General features: G+C 39.5%; 1 protein-coding gene across 3 annotated transcripts in view; it reads right to left on the bottom strand.

Moving 5' to 3' along the window:
- Positions 1 to 27,254, bottom strand: part of Cpq (carboxypeptidase Q) — a 581,425-nt gene that overhangs the window by 80,132 nt on the left and 474,039 nt on the right. For all 3 annotated transcript variants that reach the window (XM_055620026.1, XM_055620042.1, XM_055620034.1), the window contains one exon: positions 12,398 to 12,599. In XM_055620026.1, the coding sequence (XP_055476001.1) occupies positions 12,398 to 12,599 (202 nt within the window). The remainder of the gene's footprint in view (positions 1 to 12,397; positions 12,600 to 27,254) is intronic.

Here is a 27,254-nt window from a genome sequence, read left to right as displayed (position 1 = left end):
CATCTTGGATCAGACTTCGAAAAAGGCCATTTTTATAGACATAGTTCAAATAATTAACAAGTATATAACTAAATATAACTAAAGTATATTATTTAGCATATGCCCCAATAAAATTTATAGGAGGATATAAATATACATAAGAAAAATGTATATGAGAGAAAATATATATGAAAAAATATATAATATAAATATAAATGAAAATTTCATATACCTACAAATAGATACAGGGAAAGGGAGAGAGAAGGTATCAGATGTTCCTGCTAATATGAGTAAGCATAAGCACCTCATGTATCTATCTCACCATTCAGAATTAGTCTCCAACCAGAACAAGCCACCTGATGATCATTTCGAAAAAGATATGGATAAAGGGACAAGGTCAATAATGTAATGGCATTGGAATCAGGATAAGTCTCTTGGCTTCTGAAATGAGTAAGTGCAAAAAATCAGATAATTACAAGTGAATTATAAGTTCTTTTACAGGCATATCAGCCAGTTGTTTTGTTTGAATCTTATTGAAATTTTGGTTTAAGCCAAAATACAGTATGTATGTATATATATATATATATATATATGTATTTATGTATTCATTTATTTATTTTTATTTTTATTGAATTGAATTTAACTAGAAACATCTGGAAACTAGCTTTATAACTGAACATGAAAGCAAGAAATTGTTCTAAAATATTTTAGTGGAAAATGGTATAGTGCTCTTGTATATATAAGAATTTATGAGCAATACAAATTATTTACAAATGGGATGATGCCATGTTTGAGGTTCACTCAGAAATCAGCTGGTATAGAGGTCTAGTTGTGGTTGAAATGAAGCGAGACCACCCACGAATAAAACTGTCCCTAAGCCAAGTTATAGGTGCACAGAGGTCACATTGTGCTGTTTCTCTATTTTCATATTTGTTTGACATTTTCTGTGGTAACATACTGATAATGACATGGACTAAACCCAGAGCTGTACACACATTAAGAAGATACTCTATGACTTAGTTACATCTTTAGTCCTATAATAAAATTTTTATTATAAAAAGTAGCATTATTTTCAATCACAGGATATAACAGAAAATGCATCAAACTGAAATTACATTCCTTACTCCTTTAATATAAGGCTAGAAACTGATTCCATTGGGTTTCAGATCATTTCAGACATTTTTCTTGGAAACTTAAATGTAGCTTTATTTAGTGTTTTATGATGAAGCCATTCTTCTTATTTTCATGATTGTATAAACCAAATCAGTCGGTTCTCAGTTGTGAGCCCCTGGAGAAAAAAGTCCATTTCTTACTTTTGCATTTTCCATAATTCATACATAATACGGCTACCTATTGAAAGCAGTGATGATATAGAGACTCAGGCTTATGAAGGATTAACTTGATGAATTTTCCATTTTACCACAGTGAGAAAGTAATATTTGGAAGAAACTGAGCTTAGAAGTTTGATGTTTCCCCCTAGTAACGTGTCACTATATACCATCCTGAGATGCTGAATTCGAGCATCAAGAAGCCATAGTTCCACTTGGCCAATTGATTACAATGGGAAAAAGTTCATGCGGTTGTGCTCTATGCCATATTGGTATGTTGCTAGGACATGATGTCACAGGTATGTTAGGTGAATTGTATATTTGTAACTCACAATATTGTCACTTTACAGTGAGTTTTTTGGTACATAATCCCACTGTAAGCCAAGCAACACCTGTGCGGTCAAATATAATGTAGAATAGATTGGTAATCAAATGTGTAGGAAGGAGATTTCAGAAGGGCCAACCTTGGTCCATTGGAGGGAAATCTAAGGAAGCAGAGTCTTTCTATGCTATGTCATTAAAAACCATGGGAGATAGTAGCTAGAGAAACATACAACAGAGTGTTTATGGGTCACAGTGATGCAAAAAAAAAAAAAAAAATAGGGCAATCCAATAACACTTAAAGCAAGTGTTCCTGGCCTGTTGCTTCTCCCTCAAGCTCCCATTTCATTCCCTCATCTCACAATGTGCCTCCTGTTCTTCCTATCGAGGTGATCTAGACATCCCTAGCACAACCTTTCTGGACTCCTAACAGTTTTCACTAAGCACTCTCCTGCTGAAGACTACTGGCTTCTTGACATCATCTGTAAGGGGTTTTCAAGCTGAAAATATGGCTCTTGCCATCTGCCGAGACACACCCATCTGTTCTCACTTCCCACAACCTCCCAGATGAACTGCCTAGAGAAACTCTTCTCCTGACTGCTACCTGCAGGTACACCTACCTGATTTCCCTTTCCTCACCAGAATTGTCTTTCTTTACCTCTTATGTCTATTATGATATTACACAGCTTCACCATTAAGATCCAGATTCTCTAATGTATAATTTTCCTGCATTCTATCCCAGGACTCTGGCAAGTGTTTCACATGAGTTACTTATTGGAACATTGCATATGATAACTCCCTTTTACTGTTACTTAATTTTTTGTGTCATATTCACTTTCAGATCAATATATCTAATCATTAAACTTTTATGTTCCAGGTAATACTGTGCCTAGTGGGGATATAAAGTATAACAAAGTACTTTCCTGATTCCCTGCCTAGATAATGAGACAAAACACAAAGTACACTCACTTTCCAAGGGAAGGTTTGCATTTTAGTTTTAAGCAACCATTCCTGGCAACACTAGAAGATATTTCATAAGTCAGAATGTGACAAATTGAACCACTTCTGCAGAGTAGACAGTCCCTCTTTACCTAATCTGTAATCAGCCTGGGAGGCTTGAGGACCATGAGACTGGGGACCAGTAAGCTTCTGCTGAAGTTGAAGCCAATCTCTTATAAAGGAGAAGAGTATAAGAAGCTCATTTATTTTGAGCTTGATGAGCAACTTGAAGCATTGATGTAGGTGCTTGAACAAATCTCTTTAGAAGATAGCGGTGAAAGGGACCCACAAACTAAAATTATATTTATAATCTTATTGATGTACAATATATACATTTACAATTTTTTAAAATTTTTTATTTAACTTTTATTAATTACACTTTATTCATTTTGTAATGCCATAAGTCCCTCCCTCCTCCCCTCCCGACCCCACACTCCCTCCCCTTTCTGCATGCATGCCCCTCCCCAAGTCCACTGGTAGGGGAGGTCCTCCTCTCCTTCTTTCTGATCTTAGTCTATCAGTTCTCATCAGAAGTGGCTGCATTGTCATCTTCTGTGGCCTGGTAAGGCTGCTCCCCCCTCAGGGGGAGGTGATCAAAGAGCAGGCCAATCAGTTTATGTCAGAGGCAGTCCCTCTTCCCATTATTATGTAACCCACTTGGACACTGAACTGCCATGGGCTACATCCGTGAAGGGGTTCTAGGTTATCTCCATGAATAGTCCTTGGTTGGAGTATAAGTCTCTGGGATGTTCCCTGTGTTCAAATATTCTTGTTCTGTTGCTCTCCTTGTGGAGTTCCTGTCCTCTCCAGCTCTTGCTCTTTCCCACTTCTTACCTAAAATTCCATTCACTCTGCCTGACATTTGGCCATCAGGCTCAGCATCTGCTTTGATAGTCTGCAGAGCAGAGGCTCTCAGAGGGCCCTCTGTGGCAGGTTCCTAGATTGTTACCTGTTTTCTTCTTCTTCTGATGTCCATCCTCTTTGCCTTTTAGGATGGGGATTGAGCATTTTAGTTAGGGTCCTCTCTTTTGCTTAGTTTGTTTAAATGTACAGTTTTTAGCGGGTTTATCCTATGTTGTATGTTTTATATGAGTAAATATATACTGTGTGTGTCTTTTTGCTTCTGGGACAACTCACTCAGGATGATCCTTTCCAGGTCCCACCATTTATCTGCAAATTTCATGATTTCCTTATTTTTCATTGCTGAGTAATACTCCATTGTATAGATGTACCACAATTTTTGTATCCATTCTTCAGTTGAGGGGCATCTGGGCTGTTTCCAGCTTCTGGCTGTTACAAATAAAGCTGCTACAAACATGGTTGAGCAAATGTCCTTTTTGTGTACTTGAGCCTCTTTTGGATATATGCCTAGGAGTGGTATGGCTGGATCTTGAGGGGGCGCTATTCCTAGTTGTCTGAGAAAGCGCCCGATTGCTTTCCAGAGTGGTTGTACAAGTTTACATTCCCACCAGCAGTGGAGAAGGGTTCCCCTTTCTCCACAACCTCTCCAGCATGTGTTGTCACTTGAGTTTTTAATCCTGGCCATTCTGATGGGTGTAAGGTGAAATCTCAGGGTTGTTTTGATTTGCATTTCTCTAATGGCTAATGAGGTTGAGCATTTCCTTAAGTGCTTCTCTGCCATTCGATATTCCTCTACAGAGAGTTCTCTGTTTAGCTCTGTTCCCTATTTTTAAGTGGATTACTTGGTTTGCTGCTTTTCAGCTTCTTTAGTTCTTTATATATACTGGATATGAGTCCTCTGTCAGATAAAGGGTTGGTGAAGATTCTTTCCCAATCTGTAGGCAGTCGCTTTGTTTTGATGACGGTGTCCTTTGCTTTGCAGAAGCTTTTCAGTTTCATGAGGTCCCATTTATTGATTGTTGCTCTCAGAGCCTGTGCTGTTGGTGTTCTGTTCAGGAAGTTTTCTCCTGTACTAATGAGTTCTAGGGTATTCCCCACTTTTTTTTTCTAGCCGATTTAATGTGTCTGGTTTTATGTTGAGGTCTTTGATTCACTTGGACTTCAGTTTTGTGCAGGGTGATAAGTATGGATCTATTTTCATTTTTCTACATGTAGACATTGAGTTGGACCAGCACCATTTGTTGAAGATGCTATCTTTTTTCCATTGTATGGTTTTGGCATCTTTGTCAAAAATCAGGTGTCCATAAGTGTGTGGGTTTATTTCTGGGTCTTCTGTTCGATTCCATTGATCCACCATTCTGTTTCTTTGCCAGTACCATGCAGTTTTTATAACTGTTGCTCTATAGTACAGCTTGAGATCAGGGATGGAGATACCTCCAGAAGATCTTTTATTGTAGAGGATTGTTTTAGCAATTCTCGGTTTCTTGTTATTCCATACGAAGTTGAGAATTTTTCTTTCCAGGTCTGTAAAGAATTGTGTTGGCAATTTGATGGGAATTGCATTAAATCTGTAGATTGCTTTTGGTAAGATGGCCATTTTTTCTATGTTAATCCTGTCAAGCCATGAGCATGGGAGATCTTTCCATCTTCTCATATCTTCTTCTAATTCTTTCTTCAGAGACTTGAAATTTTTTTTCATACAAGTCTTTGACTTGCTTGGTTAGGGTGACACCAAGGTACTTTAGGTACTTTATATCATTTGTGGCTATTGTGAAGGGTGTTGTTTTCCTAATTTCTTTCTCAGCCCTTTTGTCTTTTTTATACAGGGGTGCTACTGATTTTTTTTGAGTTAATTTTGTATCTGACCTATGTTTAGCTTTTTTTTTTTTTTTTTTTTTGTAGCAGCCTATTTATTCCCACTGTCACTCCTTTAATTCAGTCTTCAAGAGTACAGATCTGGCTTTCTATCCTTGGGGTCTACTCAGTTCTCAGCTTTTGATAAATTCTTAAGACATGCTTACTGAATAAAATTTCGACAGCTTTTGAAACAGGGGAATCAGAACTCCTGCCACAAATCAGAGAGCTCCCTTTTAATGTTCTCATAGCGCTATGAACTCCTCAGCTCAGACCACTGACCTCTTTGAATATCACTGGACAGAGTGATCTCACCATAGGAGTAATATCTACCATTTAGGGACAGTGGTTGACACAGAACTCCTGGGTTGCTATATTTCATCTGGTGATGAGAAAAAAATGTATCTTAGATCTAGAGAGTCAACCTTGAACCTATTTTACATGAGCATACCTAGTTGTGTCCTTGTTGACTTCTTTCTTAGAGCTTTTCAGAAGAAATACATTTGGAAATGTCAAAAATAGAATGTTTCTGAATGAGATTTAAGCATCCTCACTAGGATTCTCCTTATTGTTCGGCTTCTTTAGGTCTGTAGATTTTAGTATGGTTATCCTACATTATATGGGGAGTATCCACTTATGTGTGAGTATATGCCATGCAAGTCTTTCTGCTTCTCAAAGATAATATTTTCTAGTGCCTTTCATTTACCTGCAAATTTCATGATTTCCTTATTTTTAATGGCTGAGTAGTGTTCCATTGTGTAAATGCATCACAATTTCTGTATCCACTCTTCGGTTGAGGGACATCAGGTTGCTTCCAAGTTCTATTACAAATAAAGCTGCTATGAACATAGCTGAGCAAATGGCCTTATTGTATGGTGGATAGACACCAGAAGCAGTGGAAGAGAGGAATCAGAACGGGAGCCTGCCATAGATGTCCTCTGAAAGACTCCACCCATCAGGGGATTAAAGCAGATGCAGAAACAGCCAAACTTTGGGCAGAGCACAAAGAGTCTTATGGAAGAAGTGAGTGAGAAAGACTCGAAGGGAACAGGAACTTCACAAGGAGACCAACAAAGCCAAAATATCTGGGCCCAGAAGGGCCTGCAGAGACTGATGCATCAACCAAGGACCATGCATGGAGAGGCCCTAGACTCTTTGCTCAGCTGTAGCCCATAGCCCAGCTCAGTCTTCATGAGGGTGCCCTAGCGAGGGGAGCAGGCCCTGTCTCTGACATGAACTCAGTTGCCTGCTCTTTGATCATTTCCCTCTGGCGGGATAACCTCACCAGCTCACAGAGGAAGAGGATCCAGGCAGTCCCGATGAGACTTCACTGGCTAGGGTCAGATAGTTAAGTAGAAGGACTCCCCCCTTTCAGTGGGCTAGGGAGGGGGCTGGGAGGGGGCTGGGAGGGGGCTGGGAGGGGGCTGGGAGGGGAAAATAAGAGAGGAGCTAAAATTGGGATATAAAATTAATAAATTGTAAAAATTAATAAAATAAAATGAAACTCAAAAATAATAGGACACTTTAGTTTACTTCTGTTGGTATGAGACACTGGACAGAAATAAAGAAGACTGATAACATGCAAAATCCTGAGTAATATGCAATTTTATATCTCAGTGGAATATGGAAAAAGAGAAAAGAAACTAACATATACATTATTTAAAGAAATGCAAATAAAAAGAAAGAAGCCCATGCAATGGAGCTATATTGTCACTGAGAGAGGTAGCACGTTATAGTTAATAAGCTTTTCTCAATAGTATTTTATTTGGAGATGACCAGATATTATTCCCATAAAGCTTGAGCTTGTTCACTCAACATTTGACTTATGATCACTTTAGAGAGGGGGAAGTACTTCTTCTCAGGCATGGGAATTCTCAAGCACCACAAGGAGAGGTGAGCTCGGTTTGGTGAGCATGCTCCAGTGACAATTGCCCACGCTGTGGGAGATGAGAGAAAGCTTGTAAAGGAGAAAAATAAGGAGTCAAACCACAGAATTAGATGTTGATAAGAGAGTAGGAAAGGGCCAGACACACAGAAGTGCAGAAACAGAAGGCTCTTCCAGGAATTCCAGTTTGACTAGACAACTAGGAGACACAGAGAAAAGCATGGAGGAGCAACATAAGATGGAGTAGAACATGAACGGATTTACCTTCCAGGCTAAGTAGACACTTTAGTTATGTATAACAGCTGGATACTGGAGACACACCGATGGACATATAAGGAGGACATGCTCAGACACCACAACTGCTTTTAAGTCTTTACTCAATGGGTATCTTCATCTTCTTAAATTTTTTTTTCTTATATATCATGAAACAGTGCTTTGCAGTGGATACCAAAAAGGGTACCACTTATGCATGGAAGTAATATATGATCAATATTCTCCAATCTTGGTAGTTCTACTATGCTTCATTAGTGTGACACAATTTAGCCAAAGACAGGAGTCACAGTTTTTCATCAGTGAGACAGAAGGAAGCCTATTTTATTAATTCTTGAACGAGTTCCTCATTTTGAAAAGGGGGTATCAATTATAGAGATTCTTTCTTCCATGACCGAACAATGTGTAAAATATGCTACTTTGAACAACTTCAGCATGCTAAGGAGGGCAGGGTGAAATATGTAAAGGACTAAGAGACTTGGTGTGGTTGGGCTAGGAACACAGCTCAATGGTGAAGCATTTGTATTGCCTGTGCAAGGCCCTGGGTTTCATCTCCAGTGCTGCAAAGGTAGCAAAAACAAATAAGCACAAGGAAGCTCTCTCTAAGCCCCTATGCTGGGTTTCTTTGTAAAAATTCCCTTACTGCCCTCTGACTTGGATCTTCTGTTTTATTTTCAAGAAAAAACTCCCCAATAGTTAGGTAGATTTCCAATGGAGTGAGCAGATTAGGGGCCTGGGAATTTGGAATACAGGTCACTATGGTCAAGGATGCCTGGAAATGAGTGAGTTCTATGAGTGAGACAGTGTCTATGTTGAGAGAAGGAGCTGAGGAAGAGGCGCTTTAGGAACTAGGAACAATTCATAGTGAACAATGTTCATACTATGTGTTGGCATGGTCTGGATTGTGTGGGAGGTTCGGAACTGTGATATCAGTGTGTAAGGGAGGTGACAGATGAGGAAAAACACATGCTTGAGACTCCCAAATCTCTATGTACCTTTACAGATGTGCTGGCCAAGGCTCACTAACTAGACTGTAGTGTTCAAGGGCATAGATCTTGTCTATACTCATCTCTGACTCCCTGGTGTCAAACAGCACATGACTAGTCAGGATGAAGAGTGACAAATGGGCAAACTTCAGAAAGAAAAACCATATATTTCAATACACAGTTAGAAGCTGTGAAGAAGAACACACATTCAAGGCCTGTAATTCTATCCAGAACACTACATTAAGGAAACACAATAGAAAAAGGTTGCATCTTAGATCCTGTACCAGAAGAAGAAACTTACTGAGAGATATGGAGTAAGAGGAGACGCATTCTCTGAGGCCACACCGAGAAGGCATCTAATTTTTCAACAGTGTGCGTGTTTCTGTTTTTAAAGGCATTTTAAAAGAATCGACAACAACAACAACAAAAAGTCTTGTCACGTTACCCAAAGCAACCACTCAATTTCCAAAGTCTATCTGGAACTAAAAGAGACCGATTTAGAGGTTATTGTATGTAATATCAGACTTTGCTGAAAGTGAGGAAAGAGTGGCGTTGTTAGAGGAGGCAGGAGACTGGCTGGGGGTTGAGATCTCTCTCAGGAAAGAGCTTGAGTGGAAAAGTGTACCCAGGACACTCTTTTTCTACCTAAAACCTCTTTTGTTGCTATCTTATTGTCAGTTGGATTATTATCCATTAAAGATTTCAACCTGCTCAGCAAAGGACTTTCTCCTCTTGCAAAGATGTCATTTTCACAAACTGACCTATTTTTCTTCAACAATTAGTGCAAATCATGTTTAATTTTAATTAAATCTTTGTTCTCAATACCTATTTTATCTATTGAGCATACATGAGAGAGAGGCTCAGTCATCAAGTTGCCACATCAGTTTATGGATATTTAACAGGTGTAGAGCATAGTAAGGGGCCAATATTGGCTCAATAGAAAAAACAAGAGAAAAAGAACAAAGTAGAGCTTGAACACAATGTAATGCAAAGCATCATTTAAATAGTTTTTGAATCCTATTATTAGGGTAGGTGGTTATCAGGTGCCAGGGAAGTAGAAATACATACTACACATGAAATAGACACAACATAGACTTCCATTTTCTTTCAGATCAATTATGACAGCTGTCTTTTGCTGAAGTTCTGGAACTTCTCACTCTGCCAAGTGTCACTGCATGAGCAGTCCCACTGTTTCTTCCAGGAACAACACAACATGGAAACAATAAAAGGTAGCTTTTAAAAAAGGTAGTTTAGGACTGGAAGGTGACTCAGTGGATAAGGTGATTCAGTAGTGACTCACCCACTGCTAAGTCTAATGACCTGAGTTCAGTCTCTGGTCCTTACATGATGGAAGGAGAGAACTATTTCCTATCAAGTTGTCTTCTAATCTTCAGATGTGTGCTTTGGTAAATTCACACACACACACACACACACACACACACACACACACACGTATATATTTATACATGCACAAAAGTATACCATGTATCATGCACACATGTACACAAGTGTACCATGTATCATGCACACATGTACACATGTACATGAATACATGCACACACATTCACACACACACACACACAAGTAACAATACTTGTTTTAAAGATAACTTCATGGTAGCAAGGACAGATATCAACACTGTACTTCTTTCTCATAATACTGTAAAGGAAAGAGCAAAGAATCCAGGGAAACATTTATAGTCACCCAAAATGAATCACTGACTATATAGAAAACCTGCTGACCTGAAGGAGAGAGGAGGATAACAAGGAATGTGAGGAGAAATAAGCAGTTATTTACAATAACAAACTCCTTTCTCCCAGTAATAAATTATTCCAAGCAGTGATGGGCTGAAATCCTTTGCATAAACAAAATATGAATAAGGTAAACATTTTAGACACTGCCCGAGTCTGGGAATACCATCTCAGCATTCCAGACTCCTCTATGCTACTACATGGTGTGAAGAAAAAGGCCACCAGCTTTGATAACAAAACGGCCTGATCTCAGGGTGACTTTGGCTTCTGCAAGCCGTTTAATCTCTCTGAGTCTATTTCCCCATCTTTAAAATAAGGGTAATTGTACCAGCTTCCAAAGGAGGGTCTCAGATTAAAGACAGTGTTTTAAAAGAAGCTTGACTGGGTGCCTCATGAATGGTGGAAGCCCAATAAAGTGTAGTTTACTAATTCTGTAACCAAAATGGGCTCAAATTTCTCATTCCACTCTGTTATGTGAGAAAAATAGCCTGACTTTGCTGAGGCCAAGAGGGATGGTACCTCACTGCATTATACAAAGGTAATTAATCCACCTGCTCATTTCATATAGATCAATTTCTCTGGAACAAACATGTGAAGGAATAAGGTGAGGAACTCTTATGATCAAACATAGCAAAACAAAGTGGTGGTGATGGGTGTTGGCATTTTTTTTTTGTCTCAATTGTGCTGTAGATTCTAGTTCCTCCTGTGACCCCTTTGGCCACTCCTGGCCACTCTCCAGTCTGATTTACTCTGATCCACTAGCATTTTCCTCACAGTAGCTGAGTTGGTGGTTTTCAGTTAAAGGCTCACTGAGAAAATGGAAAGGTCTATCAACTGATTCTCTACCCCTAGCACAGCTTTCTTCCCTGTGCTTAGACAGCCACAGATCATATGTGTAATGTTCAGAAATGTCCAGGCATTATGCACCATTTAAAATGGAAATATGGATTTTATGTTTTTGTTTACATATGCATAGCACAAATGGACAGAATTTGAGTCTTCCATTACAATAAAGGAAAGGCCTTCTAATTTTTAGCTATTGATACTGGTTTAAATATCCAAACCTAAAATATGCCATTAAAACTCACAATATCTCAAGATGAGTTCTCTTTAAAATTTGAATCTGTACAGCTGTTGTTGAAATCTCCTTTTAGAGCGAAAAGCAAGGTGGCAGAGGTAAACCCAGAGAGCCTATTTTTGAACCTATGACACGTGAGAGTCAGTAACGTTAAGGAGCTCAAAGGCTAGGCTTATGTAACACACAAATGCAGAACAATTTGCAGATGGACATGTGGGTAGTCCTTTTGACTATGGCTGTAATGATATTGGATGCACGATGTATCCATAAAGAAACTGATAACTTTTTGATGATGGGTCTTGGGCAAATTTGTGAAGCAGCAAAAATTTATGTTTTTGAATTCTTCTCCTATAAACTCTCAGGTATATTCGCACTTTGTAATTTCATCCCTGTCCCCAGGTACTTAACACTTCTCTTCGGGAGATTCACAACACAAGTCACCAATCAGGGCAAGTCAGTCTATGACCAATTTCTGTTATTTGTGTGGAAGTCTTGCATGTGCCACAGTGTTCATGTTGAAGTCAGAGCACAACTTATGATAGTAACCAACCTTCCACCAAATGAGTCCTGAGGATTAAACTCATGTACTAAGTCTTGATGGTAGGTGACTTTTTCCCCTGAACCATCTTGTCAGCCCTGTGTTCAACCTTTTAACAGAAGTGTCAAGGACAAACACAATCATAAGAAAGAATCCCGCCTTCAAAGAATGAATCTCTCATTGTAAAAGTTCAGGCATATACTGCTTGGCTATAGATATAGCAATATTAGAGTAAGTGAAGGTTCCGTAGTAGAAGGCTAGAATAGAAAGGTATTGGTAGCAGTGACTGTGTTTTTTATTTCTCAAAATTTGGTTGTGAGATCATCAAACATCTATCTTTAAAAAGAAATCAAAATCAAAGAGTAAAGAGCAGAGGGTAAGCAAATGCAAAGTAAGCGCCATTATCCAAATCGTGAAAATCATGAGAGTACACCTTGGTGATTCCATGCCAGTGGTTACTGCCAGTAGCCACCGTGACATTTAAATACAGATTTTATTTTGAATTGGCGAGACACACAGGAGTACCACCTTCATTTTTTTGTCTTACCAGGCACTCCAGCTTGGATCCAGAAGTTAATATCAGTTCCTTCTCCGCCACTAAAGACCTTGGTGACATTGAGGGGCTGCAGCAGATTCATGACCTCCTTCATGATAGCCCTGGCCTTGTCACTGCCGGTGAACTGTAGCCCAGAGGGTAAGAAGGTCCCTGAGTCAGACTCCATCACCAGACTGTACTTGGAAACATTTGCCTAAATAAAATTTAAAAAGAGATAAATGTTCAATTCCCGTCTGCTGCTTCTCTGCTATCAAATAATTCACCTTCCCACAGGTTGTTGTCAAATAATATTGCTCTGCTCTGATCAATATCTACTCTGTGTATTTTCTGATGGTTCTGAGATGTATAATTTCCTATCCTGAGGTCTGCCAAACCCAAGAGTTGACTTAGATAGTTACAGAAAATATAATAGAGGGAATAAAACTGCACGGTTATTCTTACTAGCAATAATAGCTTTGAATCACTCTCCTTAAGGCACTACTCTAGTAGCAGAATGTGCTATGTTCTCTGCAGGAGGAGAAAAGTAATCATCCCTCTTACCTGACTATGTTCCCTATGAGCTAAATAATAGCTGCTCCAGTAAGAGAGGCCCACTGGTGCAACAGCGGCACAATGCCATGAGAGCAATGGCCTCTTTCTGGTTTAAGTCCTTCTTCACAAGATGAAGCCTATGCTTAGTGCCATTATCAAGCCCAAATCCTTCACTAGACAAGTCGTAGCTACTAGGTGAGAAACTGGTACTATCATTTTGCTAAACAGACATAGTATTAGACTAAATTTTTTAAAAATATTTTATGTGCATTGGTGTTTTGCCTTGCATGTATGTCTATGTGAGAGTGTCAGGTTTCCTCAAACTGGAGTTGCAGATAGTTGTGAGCTGCTGTGAATTCCAGGTCCTCTGGAAGAGCTGCCAGTGCTCTTAAGCACTGAACCATCATTCCAGCCCCTTAGACTAAAATTTTTAATTTTATTTTTTTTCACAATTTATTATATATCCCAATTGAAGCCCCCTCCGTCACCTCCTCCCAGTCCCACCTTCCCGTTTTCTTCCTCCCCCATCCCTTTCTCCTAGTCCACTGAGGGAGAATTCTCCTCCTCTGCCATCTGCCCATAGCTTATCAAGTCTCATCAGAACTGCCTGGATCCCTCTTCCTCTGTGGCCACATCACCAGAGGCAAGTGATCAAAGAGCAGGCAATTGAGTTTATGACAGAAGCAACACCTGCTTCCCTTGGGAATCCACATGGAAACTGAGCTGCCAATTGGCTAAATCTAAGCATGGGGTCTAGGTCCTCTCCACACAATATTTTTTTTGTAATAGCTAGACTAACTTTTAATGACTTATTGTTATACCCATAGATTAATATATCTTTTACCTCTCAACAGAGAAGCTTCTATTTGCACTAGACAGTGACTAATCAGAGCAATAACAGCCAGGGGCAGAAAATAAAAAAAAAAAATTTGCAGGATTCTCAGTCCTAAATCAAATCCTCATCCTTCCAAAATTCAGGGGTAATTACCAAAGAAGAGGCAGAAAAACTATAAAATATAGAGCTAGTGGGTGACAGCAAGGAAACAGTGTCCTTTGGCTACAGCATGGCAGTAGTACATATGAACACACAGCAGTTGTGACAGCATGCATAAGACCTGTGCAAGCCCAAATCAGACAAAAGCTCAGCATCTATAAGAGATTGGGCACCAAATTCTACCCCTAGCCTTGAAGTGGTTGGCAATCTTCAGCTGCTGGAAGAAAAACATTCAGTTTTCTGTGATGGTACAGCCCCTGGTAAGTTGCCCATGCTCCAGTGGAAGGCTACACATTCAAGGATATATGGGCAGCACAAAATGCTCTTGATGGAGAAAACAAAAGACAAGTTGTGAGCAATGGAACTGAGAAGAGTTGGGGGATAGGTGAATATGATCAAATACACTGCACAAAATTCTCAACTAAGTAATAAAAAATTTAAAATAAGGTTAATAAAGCAAGATTCTACTCATAGTTGTGTCTTCACCTAATTTTCAGGGAAAGTTGCAAGGTACTTATAATAAATGCAGCTATCTTTGCTCTCAGCTATAGCTACTGCCTTATGGTACCATCATTTGAAATACTAATATGCAGCCATTAGTATTTCTTATTTGTGCATTTATTTATTATTTAATTTATTATTTATTTAGTATTTACATTTATGCCCTATGTTAAGGGATCATCTAATTGTATATTGGTACAAGGTCAGCAGATGGAGATGTAATTTGGTAGTCTTAATCTTTTTCTCTGTTCTACCTCTACCCCAAACACTTCAAAAAAGAGAAAAGCAAAACTATAATATATCTTGTAAATGAAAACAGAATTGCCCAAATTGCAGGCAGATCCTATGTTTCCAACAAGAATGGCAGGTGAAGTGCTCTTAGCTGTGCACTGCTTAGGTTAAAAGTGGAACTGGTTGGCATTTTAGTGGTCTCACCTGACATTAAAAAGACACCTGGTGAGGTGGATGTGACCTTGGAATCATTATATTTTATCCCTGTACAACAACTATCACTCCTGACTGCCAAGCAGAATGACTACCTCCTCGATCTTCCCTTTCCTCTCTGTAGGACATGTTTATAGCCTCTTTTAAACCGAAGTAAGACAGGTTGCATGAAAACTACCTATGGCTTCTAACACATCTGTTAAGTGTTTTCTGCTTCTTGAATTGCAAAAGAAGGGAAAATCCCAGAGACAGTAACTTTGAAATTTGGAATTCCAGTGTGCAATGAAATTGTATATTGACTGGCACTCAAAATATGATGTAAATATCATATAAGACATGAGTTTCCAGTGGTTCCACAAGTTGTGAGCAGAAGTGATGAAGAGCTTAGGAATTATACAGCTGAACTAGATCCCTGCTTAGCAATCTTTAGCTGAGTGCCTTTGGCATTTGATGTAAACTCTTAGTTTACTCTTTAATGAAATGGGGATGATAGCCATTCCCAGCTTATAGAGTTTGGAGACACTGTAGTTAGGGCTCAGACACAAGAAACATTTGATAAACAGCAGCATCACTGGTTTTACTTTTTTTTTTTTTCTCTCTTTTTAGCACTGAGAATCTCAGATTTTCAAGGATAGTGCCGGGATAAAGCATCCTGTTTGCTGATTATAATGACAGGCAGTGGTTCTGCAGCACTTTCCCAAGCCGGGCATTGTGTGAAATGCTTTAGAGCTCATCCCATGGGCTGCTAAGATAAGCTAGCGTAGCTTTTATAAAAGTGCATACAATCTGTTCAGGAAGTTGTCTCCTGTGCCAATGAGTTCTAGGCTGTTTCCCACTTTTTTTTCCAACTGATTTAGAGTATCTGGTTTTATGTTGAGGTCCTTGATCCACTTGGACTTTAGTTTTGTGCAGGGTGATAAATATGGATCTATTTTCATTTTTCTGCATATAGACATCCAGTTGGACCAGCACCATTTGTTGAAGATGCTGTCTTTTTTCCATTGAATGGATTTGGCTTCTTTGTCAAATATTGAGTATTCAAAGGTGTATGGGTTTATTTCTGGGTCTTCTATGCGATTCCATTGATCCTCCTTTCTGTTTCTATGCCAATACCATGCAGTTTTTATTACTGTTGCCCTGTAGTACAGCTTGAGATCGGGAATGGAGATACCTCCAGATGATCTGTTGTTGTACAGGATTGTTTTGGAGATTCTGGGTGTTTTGTTTCTCCATATGAAGCTGAGAATCTTTTTTTCAAGGTCTGTAAAGAATTGAGTTGGTATTTTGATGGGAATTGCATTGAATCTGTAGATTGCTTATGGCAGGATGGCCATTTTCACAATGTTAATCCTACCAATCCATGAGCACGGGAGATCTTTCCATCTTCTGAGATCTTCTTCAATTTCTTTCTTCAAAGACTTGAAGTTTTTCTCAAACAGGTCTTTCACTTGCTTGGTTAGAGTCACACCAAGGTACTTTATGTTTTTAGTGGCTATTGTGAAGGGTGTTGTTTCCCTAATTTCTTTCTCAGCCTTTTTGTCTTTGGTATACAAGAGGGCTTCTGATTTTTTTGAGTTGATTTTGTATCCTGCCACTTTGCTGAAGGTGTTAATCAGCTGAAGAAGTTCTCTGGTTGAATCTTTGGGGTCACTCATGTATACTATCATATCATCTGCAAATAGTGACACTTTGACCTCTTCCTTTCTGATTTGTATCCCCTTGATCTCCTTTAGTTGTCTTATTGCTCTGGCTAGGACTTCAAGTACAATGTTAAAGAGATATGGAGAGAGTGGGCAGCCTTGTCTTGTCCCTGATTTCAACAGCACAGGCTCTAAGAGCAACAATCAATAAATGGGACCTCATGAAACTGAAAAGCTTCTGTAAAGCAAAAGACACTGTCATCAAAACAAATAGACAGCCTACAGATTGGGAAAGAATCTTCACCAACCCTTTATCTGACAGAGGGCTAATATCCAGTATATATAAATAACTAAAGAAGCAGAAAAGCAACAAACCAAGTAATCCACTTAAAAAATGGGGAACAGAGCTAAACAGAGAATTCTCGAAAGAGGAACATCGAATGGCAGAGAAACACTTAAAGAAATGCTCAACCTCATTAGCCATCAGGGAAATGCAAATCAAAACGACCCTGAGATTTCACCTTACACCCATCAGAATGGCCAAGATGAAAAGCTCAAGTGATAGCACATGCTGGAGAGGTTGTGGAGAAAAGGGAACCCTCCTCCATTGCTGGTGGGAATGTAAACTGGTTCAACCACTTTGGAAGTCAATCTGGCGCTTTCTCAGACAACTAGGAGTAGTGCTACCTCAAGACCCAGCTATACCACTCCTAGGTATATACCCAAAATTTGCTCAAGTACACAACAAGGACATTTGTTCAACCATGTTCGTAGCAGCTTTATTTGTAATAGCCAGAACTTGGAAACAACCCAGATGTCCATCAACGGAGGAATGGATGCAGAAATTGTGGTATTTTTACACAATGGAATACTACTCAGCAATCAAAAAGGAGGAAATCATGAAATTTGCAGGCAAGTGGTGGGATGTAGAAAAGATCATTCTGAGTGAAGTATCCCAGAAGGAGAAAGACAAACTTGGTATATACTCGCTTATATAGACCTACAAGATATGATAAACATAATGAAATCTACACACCTAAAGAAGATAATCAAGAAAGTGGACACAGGCGAAGGTGATTAATCCTCATTTAGAAAGACAAATGGGATGTGCATTGAACTTATGACAGGAGTCTACCACAAAAGGCATCTGAAAGACTCTACCTAGCAGTGTTTCAAAGCAGACACTAAGACTCATAACCAAACCCTCGGCAGAATGCAGGGAATCATATGAAAGAAGGGAAGTTAGTATGATATGGAAAGGATAGGAGCTCTACAAGGACCAAATATATCTGGGCACAGGGTCTTTTCTGAGACTGACACTCAACCAAGGACCATCTATGGATATAACCTAGAACTTCTGCTCGGATGTGGCCCGTGGTAGCTCAGTAACCAAGTAGTTTTCCAAAGTAAGGGGAACAAGGACTATTTCTAACAGGATCTCAAGGGCAGGCTGTTTGACCCCCCCCCCCCAGGGGAGGAGCAGTCTGTTAGGCCACAGAGGAGGACTTTGCAGCCAGCCCTGAAGATACCTGATAAAACAGGGTCAGATGAAAGGGGAGGAGGTCCTCCCCTATCAGTGGACTTGGAAAGGGGCAGGGAGGAGACCAGGGAGGGAGTGTGGGGTTGGGGAGGGAATGAGGGACCGGGATACAGCTGGGACACAGAGTTAACAAAATGTAACTAAAAAGAAAAATAAAAAAAAAATAAAAAAAAGTGCATACAATCACGGAGGCTGAGTTGGGTTACCAAACTTCCTCAAAGTTATCTGAAAGATGCTCAACCATACAGCAAGGACATTTGCTCAACTATGTCCATAGCAGCTTTATTCGTAATAGTCAGAATCTGGAAACAACCTAGATGTCTCTCAACCGAAGAACAGATACAGAAATTGTGGTACATTTACACAATGGAGTAATACTTAACTATTAAAAACAAGGAAATCATGAAATTTGCAAGCAAATGGATGGAACTAGAAAAGATCATCCTGAGTGAGGTATCCCAGGAGCAGAGAGACACGCATGGTGTACACTCACTTATAAAAGTAGGTATTAGTCATATTACATAGGATAAACATACTAAAATCTACAGACCTAACAAAGCTAAACAATAAGGGGAACCTTAGGGAAGATGCTCAATCCTCATTCAGAAGGAAAAAACAGAAGAGACACCAGAGGTTGTAGAAAAGAGGGAATAGTACTGGAGCCTACCACAGATCTCCTCTGAAAGACTCCACCCAGCAGGGGATCAAAGCAGATGCAGAGACTCACAGTCAAACTTTGGACAGCGCACAGGGAGTCTTATGGAAGAAGGGGGATAAAAAAGAACCTGGAGGTGACAGGAGACCAACAAAGCCAAAAATAGCAGGGCCCAGGGGGGGCTGCAGAGACTGATGCATCAACCAAAGACCATACATATGAAGGACCTAGACCCCCTGCTCAGATGTAAGGCATAGACAGCTCAGTCTCCATGTGGATTCCCTAGTAAGGGGAGAGCAAACAACCTCTGATATGAACTCAGTTGCCTGCTCCTTGATCACTTCTCTCTGGTGGGCAATCTAGCCTGCCTACAGAGGAAGAGGATCCAGGCAGTCCTCATGGGATCTGATAGGCTAGGGTTAGAAAGTAGGAGAGGAGGACTTCCCTTATCAGTGGACCAGGGAAGAGGGATAAAGGAGGAAGAAGGAAGGAGAGTGTAACCAAGAGGAGATGAAGGAGGAGGCTACAACTGGGATACAAAGTGAATAAATTGTAAATAATTTTTAAAAAGTTACCTAGCCAGAGAGAAAAGTGTGTGGTATGACCATACTCCAGTTCTGCCTTTCATTGTTTGATGTCCCATCTCCAGGTGGCCACTTGTAATTTTCCAGTCACATGTCTTTACTTTTAAGTTAGAAATACAAAGAATGCCATTAAAAATGAATAGATTTTAATTTTTATATGATCATAATACAAAGTCTACTCAGAATTTATTATTCCTGCTAACAAAGTAATTTAATTAAGCATAGGGAGGAGTGAAAACACAAATTAAAACATCTTGCTAGACAATTTCCTTCCAATTAGGAATGAAAGCCTAAAACGATAAAACTTCTCTTCAAGCCAAATAAAACAGGATGTGTACAGATATCAGCAAACTAGAATCCTGGCAAGGTAGAAAGACGCTTGATTTCTATTCATGTATGATTTTATTAGCTGTTCCTAACTTGATAGCAGTATGCTATTGTTTTCTACTCATACATAAACATTGCCGTATGTTTTCTATAAAGAAGCAAGAAAACAAACCATCCACTATACAAAACACCACCCTTTTTCCAGTTATGGAGTCATCTAAGCTTTGGCATCTAGGGAAGGAGTTGGGACATCACCCTACACAAAGGGACTGCAATGACCTGCTGGCTTCAGGAATGTGTCAACACACTCATCTAGATTTATTAACATGAGCAGCTGGGTGTAGGTGGAGAAAGCTGATCACTGCTAATGACAGGGAGAAAAGCCATGATCCATAGACTAACCTCCATGAGAAGTGCATGGATCAAGATATTCTGTCACTTATTTACAGAGAATAGAAAATGCCTACTTCCTGAGACAAAGCATTTGGTTGCTAAGATGACCAACTCTGATCGAAATAAACTTGGACATCCAGAGGAAAGCGTAAACAGCTCAAGGATAAGTTAGAATATGATCTGTAACCTCAATGCTCCCTTAATAAGCTTCTGGCTATTAGGAGCTATGGAAACTCATTACCATGTAATGTACACAACCAAAGCAGAGAAATGCTTCCCGTGACCTCTTAGCTGCAATTCTCAGATCTTACCATCTGCTCAGGGTTGGTGTTCACACTGTCATATGCTGCAAACACAACCTGCAACACTTCTTTTCTGCTTTATTCATTTTCTTTCTCTTAAGTGTTAACTGGGCCAAAAGCAATTTGGCAGTCATTAGCATCTTTTGGTGGCAATGCAAAATTAAAGAGGAGAAAGCTGCTGAAAATACATATTGAATGTTCTAAATTGCTTGCTTTACAATATAAACCAAGAATTATGTGTGTATTCTTTAAAAAATATATATTTACCCATAATCCATAGCTTTTCCTTTTATCTCTTAGCTTCATTTTTGTTTTAAAACTTAAATTTCCTATAGCATAGAGAAACTATGTCCATTTTCTCACCTTTCTCAACATATCTTTGGTTTTTATATAAAGTGACACTGAAATCCCCAAATAAAGTGAAAAGAAAGGTGCATCTTAATTCTTTGCGGTAATAGTGTAGCCTCTTCACTTTAATCTTCAAAGAAGATAGAGTCTATGCTGACATGGGACAGTCAGCCCCAGCACCACTTTCTGACTCTTAATGTTTCACAGATGATGGTGGCAACACTGTTTTGTTAGTGGTAAACCCAAAGAAAATTCTAAAAGCAAATAATTTCTAATCTCGTGTTCTGGGTAGCAACAATTATCTCTAGCAGAGCCAGAAACTGGCTCCCGGAAGCCTGTGGAAATGAGCAGCCTTGGGAATTTTACATTAGTACTAGAATTGTAGCTACCTATTGCAGTTTAGCCCCTATTGTGCCGGAGACAGGAGCAGAATGGCTTCCTGGAGCCCATACCTGCCACTCAGTGTGTGTCCTCATAGATATTCAGCTGTGGGACAATCCTTGTTCCATTTCTACAGTCTCATTTCTACAGTCACTTTGGGTTTCAGTGAATTCCCCTCTTGTGCTAATCAAACTCCATTAATAGCCCTTAAATATATTAAGACATATGATAGCTCCATAAATGTCACTATGACAACCATAATGAGTCAAAGATATATTTTAATTACACAAAATAAGACTCTATTCTTTCTGATATTTGAAATATCTAGGGTATTTGATAAATGGGCTTAAAGGGAGCTTACATATCATATTCGTGTCTTCCACCAGTTTATAGTTTTATTACTGATGTAGCAACATAGCTGATGAAAGTCATGGGACTCAAGATACCACTGTGACATTTTGATTCCTCCTGTTCATACATTGACCCAGTACTTCATGTCACTGGCTTCCTATTCATTTCTTTATGCAGATAGAAATGTCCCATACAGTAGCTTTTTATTTTCTCTCTATATTTTTCAATCCCCTCCTATCCCATTACCCTGCCAGTCTCTATTTATCACTACCAACTCTCCTTCTTTTCTGGGTTCAAAGGTTAGAACTAAATTCTCAATGAGAGAAGCACTTCCTTTCATTGACCCACTTCCTTTAACATCAGGCACTTTGAAGGAAAAAAAAAAAAGGCATGGTTGTGGGTATGTGGGTGTGCCAGGAAGCACCAATGCTTTCTGGTCAACTTCTCTTGCCCTGCTCTTGATTGGAAAGCCTCTATCAAGGTCTTTAAATGTTTCTAACCTTACAGCTGAAAGTTGAGTTCATTTTGTTATAGCCAGACAGGTCATTTTATTTAAAAAAAAAATACAATTTTATTAGTCCCAGTTCTCTAGAGGAATAGAACTGATATAAAATGAATCTCTCTATCTTTCTCTCTTTCTCTCTCACACACACACTTGTGTGCATATAAACATGCATATATATAAATATATAAAGGGAATTATATATATAATAGATATAATAGAATATATAATATATATGAATTTATTAAATTCATATAATCTAATAAATTGTGATTCAGCTAACTCGACAATAGCTGCCTATGAATAGAAGGTCTAAGAATCCAGTTGTTTCGTCCATTAGGCTGGATATCTCAGCTGGTCTTCAGGATACAGCAGAATCCTGAAGAAGTAGGATCTAATGCCAGTGAATGAATGGACTTGCTAGCAAGGGCGAGAGAAAGCACGCAAAGAGAGCTTCCTTCTTTCATATCCTTTATGTACAAAGGTATGGTTCAGATTAAAGATGGATCTTCCTTCTTCAAAAGTCCATATTAGAATGAGTCTTCCCACATCAAATGATTCAATTAAAAAAAAGACCTCACAGGTGTTCCCAAACATTTGGGTTTTAATTAATTCCAGATGCAGACAACTGTGCATAACCATCATAATAATCATAATTTTCTTGTCTTGCAAACAATAGACTATTTATACTCAAGAAGCAACACAGTCCAAAGCCATGAATTTCCTTTCTGGAGGAAAATAGACAGCATGTGAGCACTTCTTGCTTGTGATAACATCTCCATATGCTTTATTGTCCAAATACTTTTACTAAGACTGGTAAAAATTTGAAATGTAGCTTTGAAAAATTATTTTTTAAGTGTTTTCCTTCTTTACTTCCAAAAGCACATAGTGGATCTGAAACTTCGTAAAAGGCTCCAAGAGGGCTGGCTCTTGGTTCACTAAGTAAGTTCATGACTCATTCCCAACCCTTTCATGATGAACACACCACAGTCCTATCTAAGGACCTATTGAACTTTATTCTCCTTCTTTTGCTCCTGTAAAAACCCAAGGTCTCCTACAAATAAAGTTCCTGCAGCAACATTAGAAGAGTCAGAAAATGCTCAGGAGCCTAGAGGAGACAGGGCAAAGCTGTGTGTATCTGTGTTACACCTCCAGTTGAATAACAGCATGTATGAGCAGCTCAATAAATATTGCCTGGGGAAAGGTGCAACTGGGGAACATTAGACAGGACTCCACTGGCATCTTGAGGACACTGTTGCTCTAGCTGTGGCTGCTGATATAAGTGGAAAGATAGAATGATACTCTACTGAACTTTCATTATCTTGGAAAAGAAAGCAAATGTCTAGCTCCTTGGAATAGCTGCTGCTGGGTCCTCATGTGTTTGTAATGGAGCTACTTAGGAAGCTGAAAAAAAAAGGATTGCAAGTTCAAGATCAGTTTGGGCAACTTAGTGAGACCTTGTCTCAGTAAGACTACAAAAAAGGGCATGGAGAGTGGATCAGAGGTTAAGAGCACTTGGTGCTCCTCCAGTAGATCAGAGTTTGGATCCCAGAATGCAAGGACAGCTCACAACCACCTGTGCCTCTAGTGCCAGGAATCTATTGCCCCATCTAGGCTCTGTGAGTAAACGTGCAGTGAGTGCATATACATCCATTAATAAAAATAAAAGTACATTTCTAAAAGTAAAAAGAGGGCTGAGTATAGAGCTCAGTGGTAGAGCACTTGTCTCAATGACCAAGGCCCCAAGCTTAATATTCAGAGTTGGAAAACAAACTCAGCAGTGATTTTTCCAGGATTCATTTTTCATGGGGATTTATTTTGAAGCTCTTTATAATGATGGAAACTGAATAAAAAAATTAAAGTCTCCAAGGACACCGTTAAAAGATGCAGAAACCTTTAATTTTTTAAAATTGTTTTTATTTTTATTAATTACAGTTTATTCACTTAGTATCCCCCCTGTACCTCCTTCCCTCCTCCCCTCCCAATCCTACCCTTTCTCTTCCCCACCAGTGTCCCTCTCCCAGTCTACTGATAAGGGAGGTCCTCCTCCCCTTCCCTCTGATCCAAGTCTATCAGGTCTCATCAGGAGCGGCTGCACTGTCTTCTTCTGGGGGAGATGATCAAAGAGCAGGCCAATCAGTTTCTGTCAGAGACAGTCCCTGATCCCATTACTATGGAACCTACTTGGATACTGAACTGCCATAGGCTACCTCTGTGTAGAGGTCATAGGCCTTTAATTTTTAAAACATTTTTCCTATACATTGGTCATCAGCTAAATTAAAAGACAAAATATTAAGTCTTATTTTAGTATAAATGTTTATTCAGGGAGAAAAATGTGTTTATTCAAAGCTAGTAAGAAAAGCTGAGGAGTGGGCCATGCGTTCCTATTAGCCATAGGCAGACCTAGTTTTCATGCCTACCTCAGTATGATTATTAATGGGACCCCATTTCTTCTGTAGAAATGTCTTAACTTTAATAGTGAATCATACTGGTGACCTGTGAAAGGTGTCATTTACAAAGACCTGGAAAGCACTTATCAGCAGACACTGACTGGTTTCCACATATTTGATGAATTCTAACAATGTGTGTCTAGTGTACCATTTCATATGAAGTGAATCTTGCTGGTAGAGCCAATGAACTCCATCTGGACGCTCTGAGAAATTTTCTTAATATTCTAGCCCCAAGAAGCTATCTACATTCCTTGGCTCACAGATTCATCACATTCTCTTTTCTCTTCCCATCTCTATTATTACATTGCTTCCTCCAACTTTGGTCTCATCTCTCAGAAGGAATAACTTAGTAAAGAGCAAAAGCTTTGAGATCACTGAGTCTGAAAATGCTGATAGTTATTCTTTTTCTTTTCTTTTCTTTTTATTTATTAATTATAATGTATTCACTTTGTATCCCCACTGCAGCCCACTCCCTTATCTCCTCCCAGTCCCACCCACCCTCCTTCTTCTCACTATATGTCCTTTCCCTAGTCTGATAGGAGAGGTCCTCCTCCCTTTCTATCTGACTCTAGCTTATCAGGTCTCATCAAAGCTGGCTGCATCATCTTCCTCTGTGGCATGGCAAGGCTGCACCCCCCCAAGGGGAGGTGACTAGAGAGCCTGCCATTGAATTCATGTCAGAGACAGCCCCTGTACTCCTTATTAGGAAACCCACTTGGAAACTGAGCAGCCAATGGGCTTCCTTTAAACAGAGGTCTAGGTCCCCTCCATGCATGGTCTTTAGTTGGAATAGTGGTCTCTGCAGGCCCCCTGAGCCCAAGTATTTTGGCTATGTTGTTTTCCTTGTGGAGTTCCTGACCTCTCCAGGCCTTTCTATCTCCCGCTTCTTTCATAAGGATTCCAGCACTCTGCCCAAAGTCTGGCTATGAGTCTCAGTACCTCCTTTGATACTGTGGTCTTTCAGAGGTTCTTTGTGGAAGGTCCCTGTCCTTTTCCTTGTTTTCTCCTATTTCCAATGTCTATCCTGTTTGCCTTTCTGCATGAAGATTAAGCATTTTCCCTAAGGTCCTCTTTGCTGTTTAGCTTCCTTAGGTATATAGATTTTAGTATGTTTATCTTATATTATATGGCTAATATCCACTTAGAAGTGAGTATATATCATTTTTGTCTTTCTGCTTCTGGGTTACCTCACTCAGGATGATCTTTTCTAGATCCCATAATTTTCCTGCAGATTTCATGATTTCCTTGCTTTTAATAGCTGAGTAGTATTCCACTGTGTAAATGTACCACACTTTCTTTATCCATTCCTCCGCTGAGGGACATCTAGGTTGTTTGACACCACCTTACAAATACAATCTACCACCACATCTGTTCTACTTTCAACATCCACCTGGACTCCAGCAATGCAGGCCAGCATCACTGTCATCTAGAAATGCTTTGGTAGAGTCCAGATTGTTTGTACCTTGACCCTCAGCATTTTGCAGCCTCTTCTTGTGCACAGTGATCTCATTAATGAATTTACACCAGGGGATGCTACTCTTCCCCTCAAACGCTCCATATAGTTTTCATCTCGGAGTGAAAGTCAGAGCCTTTGCATTTGCAAGCTCCCAGTCAGGCCTTACCTTCCAGTGTTCCTCATGCCCGCTTACTGCGATCCCTGCCAGCCCACTGCTGTCCTTCAGTTCCTCACTATTTGCACTAGTGCATTCTCTATGAATTCTGATTTCCTCATTCTCCCTCTAGCTTCCTGCAGGACTCTGCCAAAATGTCACCTCTTAGACACTTTCTTTCTTACAACCTCATGTGAAATAAGACTTCCTCCATGCTTTTAGTAGTATTCGTTAACTCTCTTACTCAGCCTTATCTTTCTTCTTTGAACCAACAGTAAGGATCTTTTTCATATGGGCCTCTTCCTTACTGTGTATCTATACACTTCTGTAATGTTCTCGGCAGGTCTTTATCTAGGATGGACTTCTGAGTTTTCCTAACAATAGACCCTTGTGAAAGTGCATACATATGACAATAGACAGCCTTCTGCAAGAAGCTTGTGTAAGGACATTTGCTCAACCATTTTTGTAGTAGCCTTATTTGTAATAGCCAGAAGCTGGAGACTCAAGCACTTTTTATGTGCTAATAGAACAAAAGTCCCCAACAAGAAGGCTTTCATCTTGTGCTCTTTCATGACAGATATGTACAGAAAGTGCCTTAGGGTGAGACACCACCTAGGAAGATCAGCTTAGTTGACAGCCAACTCCAGTGTTCATATACACAAGTGAGGCTACCTCAGACTGCCCAGTCTAGCCAAGTAGCCAGATGACCACAATCTACTGGCTATGGTTGCAGAATAAAATGTAAGACACTAAATTAAATAAGCAATTTTACAGTATTTAGAAGCACATAGTCTCTGTAATAATATTCCAAGAAGTCTGTAACAGCAACAAAAACACATGTGCTCAATCATAAGGTTTTAAATGAGTGGATCACTCATATTACTGCTTCACAGAAAATATATGTGTTTAGATAGAAACTGGCTGGGTGGGCAAGTTAGAATTGTAACATTAAATAAATTAAGGAGTCAGACTTTAATTCTGTTCATCTGGGTCATCTGCTGAGCATATGTGTGAACTCTGAGTCTGCTGAAATGCCTAAACACGTTCTTGATTCTCAGGCTTCCAGTTCAAGAATGGAAGAAACATCATGATTAGGGAAGAATCTAAGGAAAGTGTTGCTAGTTATTTGGTTTATAATTAAAAAAGACTCAGGTTGTCTACAGAATATTGAAAATAATAAAAAGAGAATGAGCAAGTTACCTACAAAATTATCCTAAACCAAAAAAACTGGCTGGCTTGTTGAATGGGACAAGCTTGTTCATATGATGGCCTTTAGGGGCCAGTGGCTACAATTA

The sequence above is a fragment of the Psammomys obesus genome, unplaced genomic scaffold (genome assembly GCF_907164565.1).
Source record: "Psammomys obesus unplaced genomic scaffold, mPsaObe1.curated_primary_1811, whole genome shotgun sequence".
Classification (NCBI taxonomy): Eukaryota; Metazoa; Chordata; class Mammalia; order Rodentia; family Muridae; genus Psammomys; species Psammomys obesus.
The sequence above is the reverse complement of the archived record's forward strand: the minus strand, read 5'-3'. Positions and strand labels throughout refer to the sequence as shown.